The 17,669-nt window shown below is 44.0% G+C and overlaps 1 protein-coding gene, 1 long non-coding RNA gene and 1 other non-coding gene across 3 annotated transcripts in view; all 3 read right to left on the bottom strand.

The window, feature by feature from the left end:
* Positions 1-13,743, bottom strand: part of Mcmbp (minichromosome maintenance complex binding protein) — a 45,001-nt gene extending 31,258 nt beyond the window's left edge. Inside the window, exon 1 of the mRNA NM_001039608.2 lies at positions 13,404-13,743. Within this exon, the coding sequence (NP_001034697.2) occupies positions 13,404-13,461 (58 nt within the window). The 5' untranslated portion in view covers positions 13,462-13,743. The remainder of the gene's footprint in view (positions 1-13,403) is intronic.
* LOC120100354 (small nucleolar RNA SNORA36 family) lies at positions 7,367-7,497 on the bottom strand. Its single transcript, XR_015655759.1, has one exon. It is a non-coding gene; the product is annotated as a small nucleolar RNA SNORA36 family (small nucleolar RNA).
* A 1,326-nt stretch (positions 13,744-15,069) lies between the features above and the next one.
* LOC148007821 (uncharacterized) lies at positions 15,070-17,667 on the bottom strand. Its single transcript, XR_015647507.1, has 3 exons — positions 17,544-17,667; positions 17,202-17,280; positions 15,070-15,795 (listed from the first exon to the last, which is right to left on the bottom strand). It is a non-coding gene; the product is annotated as an uncharacterized LOC148007821 (long non-coding RNA).
* Between the last annotated feature and the right edge of the window lie 2 nt (positions 17,668-17,669).

Genomic DNA, 17,669 nt, shown 5'->3' on the forward strand with positions numbered 1-17,669 from the left:
AAAGTTTGAATTGTAATTCTGTCCTTCAACACCAATCATGCTGCTATGTAAGTGATGTTCTAGGCTTCTAGTGCTATATATAGAGACAGTATGTCTGTCCTTCTATCAGAGAGGCCCATCTCCCAAAGTGGCAACCAGTTCTCCACTATACATACAGTATTATCCTGTCCTCATAATGAAGAAGCAACCTACAGGAGTGACTCACAGGAGGTGAAAAGGAGGACCAAAGAGGGAGTAACCCACAGAACACAGATTCTGTGGACTAAACCCCCAGCAGACATGTCCACACGTCTTCATGTTTATCACATGGCTGCCTTAAGCAGATGGCGAATAAGGGGGATTTGTTTCTAACCGTGATGTAGCGGAGCCTGTCAGAAACACTCAACCCTGCTGTAGCAGTGCTCAAACATTTCCCTAACTGGACCAAGCTTGATGACCTTAGGTGAATCTTCAGGATCCACAGGGTGGAAGGAGAGAATTGATTCCCCAAGTTGTCTTCTGACCTCCACATGTGCACCACCCACATTTATATGAATTAATTAATTCAATTATTTAAACGAATTTAATTATTTAATTATTTAAAAATGAAGAACGAAACAGTCTTAGTGCCATACTTAAGGTATTGTTTTTAGATCTATAACCAACTGAATTAGTTTCTTTGGAAAGTATGAGGTTTAGGTCGAGATTTCTATTTTTTTGTATATAAGTGTTTAGTTATATTTTAAAGAACTTCCTTTACTACTGGGTTACCTTGTGTCCTTTGATTAAAAAAGAAAGAAAGAAAAGTGAAGAGTAACAGCAATAGAGCCTGCTAAAGGAAGACTTAACCACACAGAAGGATAGAAAGGATCGGTCTACTTAGTATGGGAACTAAACTAGGCCAGTTCATAAAGGCATCATGGGAGAGGCTGGAGGGAAGGCAAGTTGGACAGTTTGTGAATACGGTACAAAGAATGCCCCAGTGGGGCTTACTTCCCATAACTGAGTTCAAAACTAGTAACCTTAAAACAAGAAAATCATCTAGGAGGGCTCACTGTGGAAGGGAGACTGAGAAGAAAATGTGGGACAACCTAGGTGTCAAGTTAGGTAAGGAGGCATCTGAGTTCCAGAGCAGCCCAGACCACACACTAACAACCCATGACAAATAAGTCTGAATGATAGGAAAATAATTTGTTGGTTATTGGGGCAGGTGTGTGCGTGTGCGCGCGTGCGCGCATGTAAGGGACAAAGAACAACTAGGGTGTTGTCTGGCATTATTCATTCATTCATTCATTCATTCATTCATTCATTCATTCATTTTTTTGGAAAGAATTTCTCACTGACCTGGACTTGCCAAGTAGGAGGCTGGCTAGCCAAAAACCACAGGGATGTGCCTATGTCCACCTCTCTAGGTGCCGGGATTAAGGGCATGCATTCCAGGCTGAGCTTTTATATGTAAATTCTAGGGACTAAACTCAGGTCAACATGCTTGCAAGCCATGCATTTTACTAACTGAACTGTTTCCCATTCTGGTAGCCAGACTCTTTAAAGCTCAGAAAAGACAAGGAATTAGATTTGTTCTTAGAACCTCCAGGTAGGGATGCAAACCCTGCTGACAACTTGGTTTTTATCTCAGTGTCACACTCTGGCTTCTAGAGCTGTAATGTAATGAATCTATATTGTTTCAAGCCACTGTGTTTGGTGTAAGTTACTGTTGGAACAGGAAGTTACATAAATCTCCGAATATATGTATCCAAGTCTTTTCTTCTATCCGTCCAGTTAGTACACAGTGGCATTTCCTCTTTATTCCTGGTATGGGTAATTTGTTTTCTTTTTTCTTTACTAGTCTAGCTAGGGGTCTAACAAAGGAAATAAAAGATTAGGGATTTAGTTCAGTGATTCAATCCCCAATCACACTCCCTACACACACACACACACACACACACACACACACACACACACACACACACACACCCTAAACACACTTAAAGAAGAAACAAAGAGGGAGCTAGCTGCACTCGTAGCTCAGATGGTAGTGTCTAGCAAGATGAGGCCCTGGCTCATCCGCATAAAGCAGGTGTAGTGGTGCATGCCTACACCCAGGAGATGGAGGCAGGAAGATCAGCAAGTTCAAGCTAATGGCCACTGAGTAGAGACACAGGCTACCAAAGGATCCTCTGAGTTCAGTCCCTTGAGGAGGAGAGAACCTAGCAAAAGTGGTCTGTCATTCTGACCTCCACATGCACACTGTTCCCAATGTGTAGCAACTTCCAGCAATGTAGTAAGTAGAAAGCTGTAAGAAAGTTTAAGACCACCTTCACACACTACCGAGTTCTAAGGCAGCCTGTATTACATAAGACTGTCTCAAGTCTCACTGATTTGCTGTTTTCTCGTTTCCAACCCTTAATTTCTGTTCTTCCTTCATTATTTCCTTTTCTTTTCTTTGTGTGACTTGGGTTTTAGTATTCATTTCTGATTTCATATATGGACACAATGCTTGAAGCCTTCTTTTCAAATATACATACAATATACATACAGCACGGTCTCTGGCTGTGCTTAGAGGATGTTCTTACATTTCCATTTGTGTGTACCTGGGAACAATTTTAAGTTTCATAGGGACTGCTTTCTGATCTACTGACTGTTTATAAGTCTTCTACAAATCTAAAGTTTTCTGTCAGCTTTCGGATTTCCGATTCCCTCTTATTACAGACAGAACACACACAATGATTTCCCTTCTTTGAAGTCTGCTGATACTTGTTCATAACTCAGAATGATTTATCTTACCCCAAGTTCCTCACGTGCTTGGACAGTGCGTGTTCTGGGAGGGGGAGGTGAGTATCCTAAATGAGCCTGCTTGGCTGGTGCGCTCATCGCTTTAAGAGACTACACTTTTCCAACTACGCAACGCAGCAGCAGGCCCTGCAACTGTGGCTGCACACTTGTCCACTCTCAGCTCACCAGTGTCTGGAGGCAGCTTGAAGCTCTGCAGCTGGTGCATGGACGTCATCTTTTTATGACAAGACCTACAGCAAACCTATGTGTCTCTTATTTTCTTCTTGGGACAGCTTTAAAAACTTATTTTAAAACTTGGGGCTATCCAGGTAATGGTGGTGCATACCTTTAATCCCAGCCCTTGGAAGGCAGAGACAGGTGGATCTCCAGGTTGGAGGCTAGCTTGGTCTACAGAGTAATTTCTAGCCAGGGCAAGACCAAAAACAAACAAACAAACAAACAAACAAAAAAAAAAACCCACCTCAAAAAACAAGCAAGCAAACAACACCCAATATTACAACACTCTCTCTGTCCATCACCCACGCCCTGCTATCCCTCTCAGCCAACTCTCTTTCAAATTCATGACTTTGTACTCTTTAACTATTATTGTTAGATATATTGTTGATAGATATATAAGTACAACCTATTGAGTCCGTTTACCCTTGCTTATTTCTATTATTTTTAAGGCTGACCACCTGGGATTGGTGTAGAGAAATCTCTTGTGTACTGAATGGATCCAACACCTGTCAGTTAAAGCTGACTGACCTATAGCTGAAGCAGCAAACTGAAGGTGGACAGAGAGGATTCTGGGATAGAGCCAGGTCCAGGAGGACTGGCCCAGGAACATGGAGATCAGAAGCATGGGAGCTAAGCAGAGGTGACCAGCCATGTGGCAGAACTTCTCTAGGAACAGCCAAAGCTTATGGCAGAGGTATTTGTAAATATATTTGAGTTTCAGAGTCGTTATTCTTGAAGCCTGGGGCCAGGAGGAAAACTTGACTTTTACAGATTGGGGAAGAAGAAATTCTCCCTTTCTTAGTAGTGCAAACAGACCTTTCCTTCTTAAGTGAGTATAACAAATTCCCAAAATGTATGTTTTAGGTTAAACTCAATGGAAATCAGATGTATCATTATGCTCACTGACCAAAAGGAATGCACAGGAAAAGAAAAACAGAAAGAAAATTCTGAAACCACAATTCACTTACCATGAACCTCCTTCCCCAAATAAACCCACACTACTAATTTGGGAATTTGAGGATAGTTCCAAATTTTCTCCGATGAATTACAGATTAATCTGTGTAGTGTTTGTGGAATACTAAAGTGGGGTTTCGAGGAAAAAATAAGTTTGAAATGTCTATCAAATACCAAGAAAAAAACAGACATAAAATAGTCTACTAATCAACACGTGCAATTAGAAAAGCAGTAAAACTAAGGGCAAGCATCAAGGAACGGAAATGAAAACATCAACACAAACGACTAATATGAAAACACAAATTCCTGGGTGGGACAGTTCACATTCATAGTCCTAGTACCTAGAAGGTGGAGGCAGAAGGAAAGGAGTTCAAAGCCAGCCTAGGCTACATAAGACTAGAAAAGGGTTGGGGTGGGGAGGAAACAGAAAAAAAGAGAGAGACAAAAAGAAAATGAAAATAAGACAAAATTTCTAGGAAGCCGTTCAGGAGGGGAAAAACTGCAAACAAAACCCCAGGTGTTGGGGATGTGGCTGTGGTGGGAAAGCGCTTGCCTAGCATGCATGAAGCCTTGGTTGGACTTCCAATGCTTCAGAAAACAAGGAGTGGTGGTACACAGCCGTAATCACAGCAGTAGGCAGAGATGGGGATCAAATTCAGTCACTCTTGGCTATTAGCAAGTTCAAAGCAAGTTCACACTACATAATACCCTGACTCAAAACAAAAACAAAACAACAAACTCCAAGTATTGGCAAAAGGACAGACTGAGGAAACAAAATAAACAGCCTGTAAGTTTATCAACATCAATGCAGCCAACTGAACTGTCAAAGGAGCAAAACCAATATAGCAATGTACAATATACAATGGAGAAAGAACCCTAAGAAACAATGTGAGAAAAAACGAGTGACACTGCAAAAATTATAACCTAGAATCGAACCTCAAATCTGTCACAAATTAACTTAAAATGGATCACAGAACTAAACAAACAAAAGTAACATCATAAAATTCAGAAGAAAACACAGAAGAAAACCTAGATGTTTGGCTAAAACTGTTTAAATAAAATACCAATGACGCATTCCACAAAAGAAAATAAGCTAGACTTAACTACACTACTGTTACATGAAGGAAACTGTCAAAAAAAAAAAAAAAAAAAAAAAAAAAAGAAAAGAAAAGCAAACACAGACAGGCAGACGACCACACACACACACACACACACACACACTCACTCACTCACTCACTCACTATAGAGTGATGAAAATACAGACAGAACACTAACCACACTACACGCAGATGAGTAAGTGTCCAAACTGATCTTTAACGAAACAAACCCCAGCCGTTCCGTGATGGATTAGACCTTTAACTGCATGACTAGGAGACTGAGGCAGGAACTCTGTGAGTTCCAGAACAGCCAGTGCTACACAGAGAAACCTTGCCTGGAAAAACCAAACCAAACCAAACCTAACAAACCAAGAAACCCAAAAGGTAACCAGGGATGCCGATGAGCAGAGCTGGGACCTGGCAGTCGGAGTTGCTAACACAGCAATTTCCATTCACTGCTGCTGGAGGGCGGAACCAGCCTGGCGGTTTGTCACTAAGCTCAACATACTCGTTCTATCACACTATCCGAGCAATGCATACTAGGGACTTCGGATGATAACGTGCTAATGCCTGTTTATTTAAAAAATACATACATTTGGGGTAGGGCTTTGTGAACAGAGGTCATAGGACAACATTAACAACTTTTTAAATAATCATTCATGTTATTTTATACGGAGATGTGGTATCTGAAAATACATATATATACCATGTGGACATGGAGCTGACAGAGATCAGAAGAGTTCATTAGAGCCCATGAACTGGTTACAGACAGTTACAGTTACCATGTAGTTACTGTGAATCTAATCTGGGTCCAGAGGACAACTCTGTATCTCATTTTCCTTCCACTTCAGACATGGGTTCTAGAGATCAAATTCAGGTCATCAGGTTAGCAAGCACACTGAGCCGCCTCAGCTCAGTGAGGATTTCCTAATTGTGACAAATAAACGTTACCATATGGAGGAAGTGGAGATGTTACATAAAAAATCTTTACCTTTCACTCACTTAAAGACAATTTTAAATAAATTGCTCAAAGAATATAAAAGCAACAAAAATTAAAATGGATATAAAAGTCTCAGATGACTGTAAAAATCAAATACTGTTTAAAATACTAGTGTTCTAGGTTCTAAACAGTAATAGTTCATGTTTGGCTTCCCACAATGCTAGAGACGATACTAGGTCTTAGAGATAATAATGCTAGAGAGAGACGATGGTAGGTCTCAAACACGGAGCACATACTCCATCATGAGGCTACTGCCTGGGACCCCACCCTCTCTCAACCACAGTTTTGCTTATTTAAAAATAAAACCAGTCTCACTATGTAGCCCCGGCTGGCCTTGGAATTAGCAGTCTTCCTGCTTCCGTCTCGAGTGGATTCCGGATATATGTGTATGACCCATTTGACAATGGGTGTCATTTTTTGACAGCTGTCTTTTGAAACAGGGACTCCTGCTGACCCGGAGTTCACCACGTAAGCCAGGCCAGAATTCAAATACAAGCACACACATACAAACTAGGTATAGTCATGGGAGCCTGTAATCCCAGCAGGGGGTGGAGACAGGTAGATTCTAGGGACTGGTTAGCTAGCCCCTCTAGCCAAAGCTGCCAAACTTGGGGTCTAGTGAGAGACCCTGCCTCAAGAGGGGTCTAGTGAGAAACCCTGCCTCAAGAGGGGTCTAGTGAGAGACCCTGCCTCAAGAGGGGTCTAGTGAGAGACCCTGCCTCAAGAGGGGTCTAGTGAGAGACCCTGCCTCAAGAGGGGTCTAGTGAGAGACCCTGCCTCAAGAGGGGTCTAGTGAGAGACCCTGCCTCAAGAGGGGTCTAGTGAGAGACCCTGCCTCAAGAGGGGAAGATGGAGAATGACTTGATAGAGCAGGATACCTAATGTCATCCTTTGTTGTCTATTCTAGGTGTATACACACAATCAGACAGACAGACAGATAGATACACACACACACACACACACACACACACATCCCATCCTCAACAATAAAACAGACAAGTCACAGCAGTCAAGACTACGACAGTTCTGGCATGAGGAGAGATGACACTGACCACTGCGTGGAAATGGAATAAAACCACATAGTTTACCATCAATTTGGTTTTCAACAAATGTGCCAAAACTATAGTAAGGAAGAGATAGTCTCTTCAGCAAATAGACAGGGAAAGACAGACGGCCATATGGAAAAGAATGACCTCAGACCCGACCTCACACTATATTACAAAACCACAAGAAAACCACAGCAGAATGGGCAAATACATAGACACCCAAAAATTAAGAAAAAGGAAAATAAATGAGACTTTTTTTCTTTTTCTTTTTTTCCTTTTATTTGTGTAGGCTAGAAGTATATGAATAGAGTAATATTCTCTATTCAGTTATTTCCCTCAGCCAATTTCAATGTCCCAAAGTTTAATTAACAGAACAGGGAAATTGCCCTGAACTGAACTCAACACTTTGGAGAATAAATGAGACTTTATCAAAGTTAAAAATTCATGGTCACATTGCTGAGGGGGAAGAAAATTATCTATATCAAAGACTTAGGTTCAATCCTTGGCTATGCGTGTAGACTAGAAAGAAGAAAACAAAATTTTACAATTCAACAAGAAAAAAGATAACTAAAACCTTTGCTGAAGGCAGTGACACATACTTTTTTAAAAAAGATTTATTTATTTTATTTATGTGAGTACACTGTCACTGTCTTCAGACACACTAGAGGAGGGCAGCAGATCTCATTACAGATGGTTGTGAGCCACCATGTGGTTGCTGGGAATTAAACCCAGGACCTCTGGAAGAGCAGTCAGTACCCTTAACCACTGAGCCATCTCTCCAGCCTGTAACACATACCTTTAATTCCAGCACTGGAAGGCAGAGGCAGGTGGGTCTCTGTGAGTTCGAGGCCAGCCTGGTCTACAAAGCAAGTTCCAGGACAACCAGAGCTGTTACATAGAGAAACCCTGACTACAAAACAAAACAAATGCCTTGCCTACATAGTGAGTCTGGGGTTGGCCAAGAATACATGATACTTGGTTTAAGAAAGAAGTAGGCTGGGACACAGCTCCTTTGGTAGAGCGAGCGGCTGCTCAGCATGTACCCAGCCAGCCTGGGATACACGAAATACTGCCTCCCCACTGATTGCAAAGGGCTTGAACACATGGTCTAGGAATGCACTATGCTACCTGGTTCAGGTTGGTCAGAACGACCTGCAGCAAACCAAACTTTCTCCCTTCCCTTCCAAGTGCTGAGATTACGCACATATTTTCACAGACAGGTCTTCAAAGAGAATACCCAAGTGTAAATATACCAGATGTTATTTGTTATTAGTGAAATTAAAATAAGATCCCAGCAGTACATGCACTAAAACTGGAATAGAGAGATTAGCACGGTCCCTGTACAAGGATAACAACGCAAATTTGTTACGTGTTCCATATTTAAAGAAAAGATCTGTCTTGGTTAGAGTTTCCATTGCTGTGGTAAAACACTATGACCAAAAGCAACTTGGGGAGAAGGGGCTTGTTTAATCGTCTTACTGACTGCAGTCCATCATTCAGGGATGTCAGAGCAGAGACTCAAGGCGGGAAATGATGCAAAGGCCATGAAGGCACGAAGGGAAAACATAAATCTTAAGAATTACTTTTCAGTTTTTTATGTACATGGGTGCCTGCAGGTACGTCTGTGCACCACGAATGTGGCTAGTGTCTGCAGAGGAGGGCATCATATCCCCAGGAACTGTAGTTACACACAGGTGCAAACTGCCACATTTGTGCTGCGAATCCAACCCTGGTCTTCAGGAAGAGCATGCAGTCACCAGTCCCTAAACCAGGTATTTACAATTACACACAGAAATATTATGCTTAGCCATGAAAAGCAGCGCAGTATAGGTGCACACTGCAACACGGATGAAGCCTGAAAACATACTCCATGAAAGAATGCAGCCCCTCATGGCTCGAGTCATATGACTACTTAAATACAACAACAGGTTTAGGGTAGTTGTGGCTAGAGCACTGGGGGCGGTGTGGAGGATGGGGGATGAGTGCTAAGAGTCTTGGGGTTTCTTTCAGGTGTGATGGAAATGATAATGGTGTTGTACATTATAAAAATACCCCAAAACAAAAAACCCAAACAAACAAACAAACAAACAAAAAATGGCTAGAGAGATGGCTCTGTGATGAAGGCTGTTTGCTGAGAAACCTGATGACCCGAGTCTGATCTCTGCAGACCCACACAATAGAGAGAAAAGAAGCAATTCCTACAAGTTGTCCTCTGACCTCCACACATGAGCTGTGTGTGGCACTCCTGTGCCCTCATTCATTCTCTCTCACACTAAATGTAATTTAAAGATAGCAAAAACCATTGAATATTTATTTATAGGATTTAGTAGCCTTAAACCTAAAGTGCCACCTATAATACCCAGTAACACTCAGTTATGTTGCTTTTGTGCCTTTTTATTTTGAGACAGATTTTCATTAGTTGCCCAGGCAGGCCTTCAACTCAATCCTCCTGCCTCAACCTCCCAAGTACCTGTGGCTACAGGCTTGCTTTACAAGATCAAATATACATTCCTGTTATAAGTTTTATGTGAATTATATCTGAATAAGAATGTTTCGCCACCCCAGAAAGCCACACACAAACCACTGGAAAGTAGGAACAGCTGAGCAAGGCTTGGTGCCACACGGCTTTAATCCCAGCACACCAGAGGCAGAGGCAGAGGCAAGTGGATAGATGTAAGTTTGAGGCCAGCCTGGTCTCCATAGTGAGATCCTGTCTTAAAAAAATAGAAAAATCAAACAAAAGGAGTTTCATTCAACGGGAGAACATATAATAACTAACTTAGCAGATCTGTATTGGCCTTGTAACCACATGTTAGTTCTTATTTATAGCTTAAATACTCACACATTTTGCCATGGCTGTTCAATTCAGGTTTCTTTGAAAACCTCCTCAATGGCCATGACTGTCCTACACAACAACCCTCATGGCCATCAGAGGTAGCTAATCATGAGATGACAGTAGATTTTCTACCCCTAGAATTTGGGATGAGGTATGTGCTGGCACTGAGGACAAGTGAGTTTGATACGGAAGAGAAAAACTGCAAGTTAACACACAGAGCCGAGTGTCCTCCTGCTTCTCTTAGTCCTAGAACGCAGTTCCTCAAAACACCCAGGCCCTTTCCCTGGGCTCTAGTCTTACCATAAATTACTCTTTAGCACCTATCAAGAGCCGGGCAGTAGGTGAAGAGCTCCACACTGGGTGCACACAAGACAGTGGACTGATGACAAGAACAGAGCAGCTTCCGCTGATCTCATTACTGCTTTGAACTTTTGAAAACACTAGTGATTAGTCTCAGACTTCCTCCTTCAGACGCTGGCCAGCCTCATCCATTAGAATGAACCAAGGAACCCAACTAAGCCAAAACTGAAACACCTAAAATGAAGAGGCAGCTGTTACAAGCTACCTGGAATCAAGAGCAGTTACGTGGCCAGTGGGACGGCTGAGTGAGAGAGCGAGCGAGCAGGCGTGTGTGTGTGTGTGTGTGTGTGTGTGTGTGTGTGTGTGTGTGTGTGTGTGTGTGTGTTGTTTGTTATGGGTACGACTAGTGGCCCATCTCCTACTGGTGGTCCCAGCTACTTAGAAGCTAAAGGAGGGTCACTTGAACCCAGGAAGTGGTGGATGCCAGCCTAGGTAAAATGACAAGAGCTTAAGTCAAAGTGGGTAGTAATTCAAATTATTCATATGGGGTGGGGGTAAGCACAGTGAGACGTGGATGTGAGCCCAGCACTTGGAAAGTAGGGGCATGTTTGATTAGGGAGCTGGAGGCCAACCTGAGCCACATCAAACAGTCTCAGCCAAACAAGGAAACAAACGAAAATAAGAGGAAAATTAAGAGTAAAAAGTGTATCCTAGCACCCACAGGAAAAGAGCTCACAAGGGCCTATAACTTCTGGTATCCAAGGGCCCCTGTCCATGTCCATGTATCCTCAGAGAAAAGCACAAGTAGATATAAAAACACCTCAGAAGACATACCGATGAAAGCCAGAAGAGACAGTACATGCCTGTAATCCCAGAATTTAGAGGCTCAAGCCCAGCCTGGGCTATACAGTGTACAGGGCATCAGAGGAGGAAAAAGGTGTAGGTCAGGTACTGAGGTCATAACATACTCAGGTCAACACAACTACAGTGATATTTACTAGTAATCTCCACACACCAAGAGGCTGAGGTGGAAAATGGAGAATTCAAGGGCAACCTGGGGTTACTTATAAAATTAAAACCCAAACAGGGAAAGTCTCTAGAAGCAGCCGGAAGCCACTGGTTGTAGCATATAAGTGCAAGAGACTTGGAAGCTGTTGCAGAAGTCTAAAACATGACTACAAGGTCCTGGGCTATGGCAGCAGTGTTGAAGATGAAGATATCTGACAGGGTCAAGAGATATTTAATATCTGAAGCCGATGCAACACTTGGAGGGACGCTTGGTGTGGAGCCAGTAAGACCATCTTCAGGGATGGACTATGTACCTGCCTGCCTGTACTGGGTTCAATCCCCAGTACCAAAACCGAAAATCAAACACAGACCAAAGTCTCCAACTTTTCATACAGCAACTTCAATACTCTTATCATAAAGGTGCCCAACGGAATGACAGCCACAGGAAAACACAGTGGAAATACAGAGCAGGGCAGATTACACTTAAGAGCCATTCAGAGGGCAACAATGACCTTTCCACAACATTCCACAAGATTTAGAAAATACTACAGTACTTGTAATCAAGTTCTGTGTTTTCCTGTACAATAAAGAGGTGTGATACCTTAGGATCACACTTAAGGAACGAAACGCGACAACGATATATCCAATCTGTATTGCATTTAAAACCACGTCATTCCTACAGCAAGACCAGGGTACTGGGATATTTCTCACAAATGGAGATTCTGGCTGGGCAAGTGGCACAGGCACACTCCAAAGGATGAGGCAGGAGGACTTCCATGAGACCAGATCAGGTTAGAGATCTGCCTCAAAGTAAAGGATAAGGAATTCTGGGGGTCGGTCATTGGAACTTTACCCTGTAAGTCCCAAACCTTTAACTACGGGGAGCTTTTCCTTCGAATGTATCTACACATTTGCACTTTCAGCCAGTCCAGAACTGAATCTTGGCTGGGCTAATCTGTTATTAGTCTCAACTGTTGACTGCAGTATTCTGAACTTCAATTACTAGCACTTGGTGAAGGGACATAGGACCCTTTTTCTCTTTTTAGAGACAGAGCTGTCTTCCAGGTGACAGAATGACAGGTAAGCTGCTTATACACACACACCCCTTGAAAACCACCCTAGATTGCTAGGTATGGATCTAGCTTCTCTCCACCTGCACTACACTCAGACCATCATCAGGCCAGGCATGCATTCTACTACTGAGCTATAATATCCCAAGCCCATGTTTTACTCTTTCGTGGGCTTGCACATCCCTGCTCCTCTTTATCAGACTGTGTGTTCACTGGCTATAATCTTAAGGTCTACCCAGTCCTTTTATCTACCGGGTTTAGTTTCACCCTGGGAAACTACCTGAGTAGTTAGAATTCTAGGTAAAATGAATCGGATCCTGTGGGAGCATTAGTACAGAAAACACATTCCACGGAGACTGGTGGCTCCGGCCAGTCATTAAGCGCACCGAAATCAGGGATTCGAATGGGAATTGGAGGTCCAGTAAAGCAAAAAAAAAAAAAAAAAAAAAAAAAAAAAAAGTAACCATGACAATTACAACTAAAATTTACTCAGCTTGCCTACAGCACTCTCGGCTCTCGTTCTGTATCAACTCATCTAAGTAGCTGAGCATTTCTAGCTAGCCCTGGTACAGGAACTAATAACAGAGCTGACGGGTTTTTAAGTCAACAGAGCAGGGGTAAAAAATGAAGCATTCTCTCGGATGTCAAGGGAGACGTGGAAACAGAATGAACTTCTGTGCGAAGGATCCAGCACTCCCCTACACACACCCCGGAAGTTTTGAAATATCCCGCAGGCTCCCACAGGCAGTGGCTTCTCTTCGCGACCGCTCTGAGGGCCCTCCGTGGGCAAGGGGACCTCTCGTGTCTGCAGGACCCGGGCTAGGTAGGCCACCAGCCGGGAGCCAGGCCGTCAATCACTGCCAGCGCTCGCAGCTGGGTCCACGCCGCCAGCGAGCCAGAGCCCGGCAGCGGGCAGGTGACGGGAGGTGGTGGCACCTGCGTCCGCGGCCCGAGTCCGCTGCTTCTGCTTGGCTGCCAGGCCCGGGGCCACGCGAGCCCTCGGCAGTGATTCTCCCGGACCGCCGTCCCGAGTGTGGCCGCGCGGCAGGCCTGGTCCCGCAAACTCCGCTCCCCTCCCGGCCCTGCTCGCCACGCGCCACTCACCGAAGAAGCCTTGCACGATCCCGAGCGGGTGGCTCAGCCAGTCTTCTCCACAGGGCATGGCGCTGAGGGCTGGGGCCAGCGCGGCCCGCGCGGCGCTTCTCTGCCGGGCGAGCGCGCTCGGAGCCCGGCTTCTCCTCGGGGGCTCAGCCGCTCCTCGTCCGCGCCCTCCCACGCGCCGGGCGTCGCGAGCCACGGGCCTCCGCGCGTCTCAAGGAGAGGTGGTTGCGGCGACGGTGACGAGTGTCTCAGAGCTGCTGTCCAGCGACCGGAGGAGGGGAGATCGTCCCAGCCTCCACTTCTCACAATGGCGGGAAATCGCGGCCACCGACCGCGCTACCAGAGACCTGGGTGGAGCTCAAGAAGGAGGGGCGGCGGGAGCGTGCTGCGCACTCCCGGAGGGGAGGGAGTGGGCGGGGCGGGCGGCCATTTTGGAGACGGGTAGAGATAGGGCAATCCCGGGGCCGCCATCTTGGAGACGGGCAGAGGAAGGCTACTGTGCTTGAGTATAGTGGTCACCGTGTTCGCGCGTTGGAGGCAAACTCCATCAGGGTGCCTCATTGGCTCAAAGTTTGAGACCTTGCACACGGACCAAAAGCCACAAGTTCAGCCAACCTCAAGAGTCATCTCTGAGCAAAATTAGGGGTTGAAACGCCATTCGGTGTCTGATCATCGGATCTCTTTGTGACTCTGGTGGTAGAACTCTTCTAAGGTGCCCTGCACAAAATCCTGTAAAAGAACTTGCCCCCAGCTCAGTGAGTTCTTCCTGAACGATTTAATCAAGGAGGCTTTGTAGCCTTGTGGGCTTCTCAATATGGCCAAGGAGCTGGCAAGCACTCAGAACTTTCTCCTAGCCCAGCCTTTAGTTTCTAACCTCAAAAACACCCAGAGCCCTTCTGCTTCCAACCTGACAACTAGGGAGCTATGGCAAGATACCTGTACAGCATACAGATCAGAATACTCTTACAGGGCGACGCAGAAGGGCAGCTCCACTGTAACCTGTAGTCTAGAGAACTTAGGAACTGTCAAGTTTTCATAAAGAAGACATTTTCCCTGTGTATGGGATGTACCTCAGAAAACCCTGGTTTCACCATCTATACCTACTTGGCTTTAAAAAGGTAGCGGTGATCTGAATAGCATCTAGATAGCTGAAGAATAAGAACTTCTCAGTGGCAGAGCACTTGCCTGGTATGCCAGAGGCACCTGGATTTAATCCCTAGCAAGGGATAAAAGAGGGAGAGATGGCAATAGATGAACAGAGGCAGCTTTGACTGAACCCAGGAATCTCTAGGGCAGAAGGGAAAGGGTACCAAACCTGCCCCTCTGCCTTTCTTGGTCCCCTGGAATGAACTTATCTTTAAATTATAGCATTTGGGATATAGGCAAGGAAGGTCAGGAGTTCACAGACAGCCTTGGCCACATACCCAATTTGAGGCCAGCCTGAGCTACATAGGACCCTGTCTCAAAAGCAAACAAACAAATAAATAAATATTAAGAGCCAAGCAGTGGTGGCACACACCTTTAATCCTAGGACGCAGGAGGCAGAGGCAGGTGAATCTGAGTTTGATGCCAGCCTGGTCTATAGAGTGAGTTTTAGGACAGCCAGGGCTACACAGAGATACCCTGTCTTGAAAAAAAAAATTAAGTTCATGAACATGTGTGCCACAAGTTTATGAACAACTGGGAAAAAGTAATTTAATATCTTAGAATTCGAGGTTATACAGCAATCATCCACAAAGAACAATAACATTGTAGAGAAATGACAGAAGAAGGTAGTTCTTAGTTCCCAAAGGCAACAAGTTGCAGGAAATCAAAACATGAGAGTTTCATGGTTAACATAGTATATAAAATCTTATATAAGTTCTTCCAGGTGATTAGCTTCTGTCTTTTCTGGTAGAAAGGGAGGGAGGAAGCCTTGAAACCCTATATCCTGCTTTTGTACAAACAGTGGGAAGGCAGGAGATTTTCTTATATGTGGTTCTGTTCAGTTGCCTTCGCTCAAGATAATCTTTATGCCAAAGTAGCATGATTTGGAATGACACCCTGGTTTGCTTTGGGATGAAAGAGGTAATTTGGACTTGGCATTTCAATCTGACTTTACGTCTGGCTTTGTGAGTTGAGAAAGCTAACAAGGCTAGGACAATGTAGTTGTTTCAATGAGAATAGTCCCCATAGGCTCAAATGTTTGAATACTTGATTCCCAGTTGGTAGAACTGTTCAGGAAGGATTAAAAGGTGTGGCTTGTTGGGGGGGGGGGAGATGTGTCATGGCGGCAGACTTAGCTTCAGAAACCTCCCACCACTCCCAGTGTGCACTCTCTGCCTTCTGTTTTCAGATCATGAGATGTCAGCTGTTCTGTCACCAGGCCTTTGCCCTGCCATCATAGACTCTAACCCTGTAAAATCATAAACCCAATTAAAATCTTTGTAAGTTTTCTTGTCATAGTATTGTATCACAACAGAAGAAAAGTAACTATGAGAGATGGTATTTCCACTTTATTCATCCATTCTTTCAGTAGAGAAAGTAGCCATGTTCTTGGAATTGAATGAGGGAAATTTCGTATTTTAGCTCTGTGCCTTATAATATACAAATTAAATCTATGTGCTGAGATTCTATCTATCTATCTATCTATCTATCTATCTATCTATCTATCTATCATCTATCCCAGGTTTCCTTGGAACTGACTATGTAGCCCAGGCTGAGCTACATCTCCAGTGCCCATCAATGGATCCTTAATTGAGAAGAGTGTAGTCATGAAGGGACCTGATTAGAAGAAGGTCACTCAGAGCATCCCCTTAAAAGGTATATCTCATTCTGTGCCCTTTTCTGTCCTTTTTCTCTTCTTGATAATTAGGTTTTTTTCTTCCTGTTGTGGTCTAAAATAAAAAAAATCATTTTTGATGTTAATTATGCAAAGTGATTGTTTTGGAATTCAGGTTTTTCTGAGGTAATCATGTATAAGGGGAGTCATCAGGAAATAGATCCCTGTGCTTATGAATTTTGTTTGTTTGTTTTTTGTTTTGTAGAGACAGGGTTTCTTATTGTATAGCTCTGGCTGTCCTGGAGCCCACTCTGTAGACCAGGCTCAAACTCACAGAGATCTGCCTGCCTCTGCCATGTGCTGGGATTAAAGACGTGTGACAGCACAGCAGGGCTGGACCTCTGGGATCCCTGCACTCAGGAGGCTTGAGGTACTAGTTTTCAGGCTTCAGTTTTAGTTTTCCTTTTCAGGGAATCTTTTTATTAGGGTTTTTTATTTTTTATTTTTTGCTAATGATCTGATGAAGAGCTACATGCTCCCTCTCCTAGAATGTTTAGATCTCTGTCCTCTGAAGTCAGTATTCTAGGAAGCACATTTAAGGAAAGCTTGCAGTTTATTATTACTTTGTTTAGTTGATTGTTTTGCCAGATTGTAAACTCCCGAAGGGAAGGATTTCGGGTCTGTTTCATACATCACTCTCTGGTATACGGTTCTCAGCCTTGCTTATTTATAATAAAGACAAGATAATTTTCCTGACCAACTTCTAGTCTAGCATGGTTCCTAGCAGTTTAAGGCCATGTTATATGACTCACCAGTAGTGTCCCCACTACTACCCCCGGTACCCCTTGGTTCCGTAAAAATGCGTGTCAAAGGAAATTCAACCCTGCAAGAATTTACTGTTTTTATTCAAGCCAAAACCTGGTAGTAGGCAGATAGGTCCTTGAACCCTAGATTAGAGGAGTTCCTCTAGAATGTTGCAATTATACATCTTTTCTCTGCCCCTTTGAAACATAAATCGTCTACCACTTAGAATTGCTTACCAAAGACACTTTTTGTTGATGCATACATTGAAGGAGATAGTAGCCTGGCGTGGCCGAACACTCACTCCCTTTTAAGCACCTGGGAAGAAGAGGCAGTCAGACCTCTTGAGAGTTCTAGGCAACTTAATGGAACCTAGCTCAAATAAAAAAAAAATCCAGCCAATAGAAATTTCTTACTCCCAATTCTTATTACTGCTTGTCATAAAGATTTAAGAATTGCTGTGTGTGGTGGTATTAATCTCAGAACTGGTAGAACTGGCAGGAGGATAAAGGCCAGTCTGGACCGCATAGCGAGATCCTGCCTCGCAAGCAAGCAAATCAACCAACCAACCAAAAACATACCCCATGAGAAACTCAAGTGCGTCCGGAACAACTCAGAATCTGCGATTTCGAGCGTCAAATAGCTCTAGGATTCAGAACCCTCATCGGCCACACCCCTCTATGTTGTGATTCCAGCGGCTGGCCTAG

This window comes from Rattus norvegicus, chromosome 1, assembly GCF_021556685.1.
Source record: "Rattus norvegicus strain SHRSP/BbbUtx chromosome 1, alternate assembly SHRSP_T2T, whole genome shotgun sequence".
Classification (NCBI taxonomy): domain Eukaryota; kingdom Metazoa; phylum Chordata; class Mammalia; order Rodentia; family Muridae; genus Rattus; species Rattus norvegicus.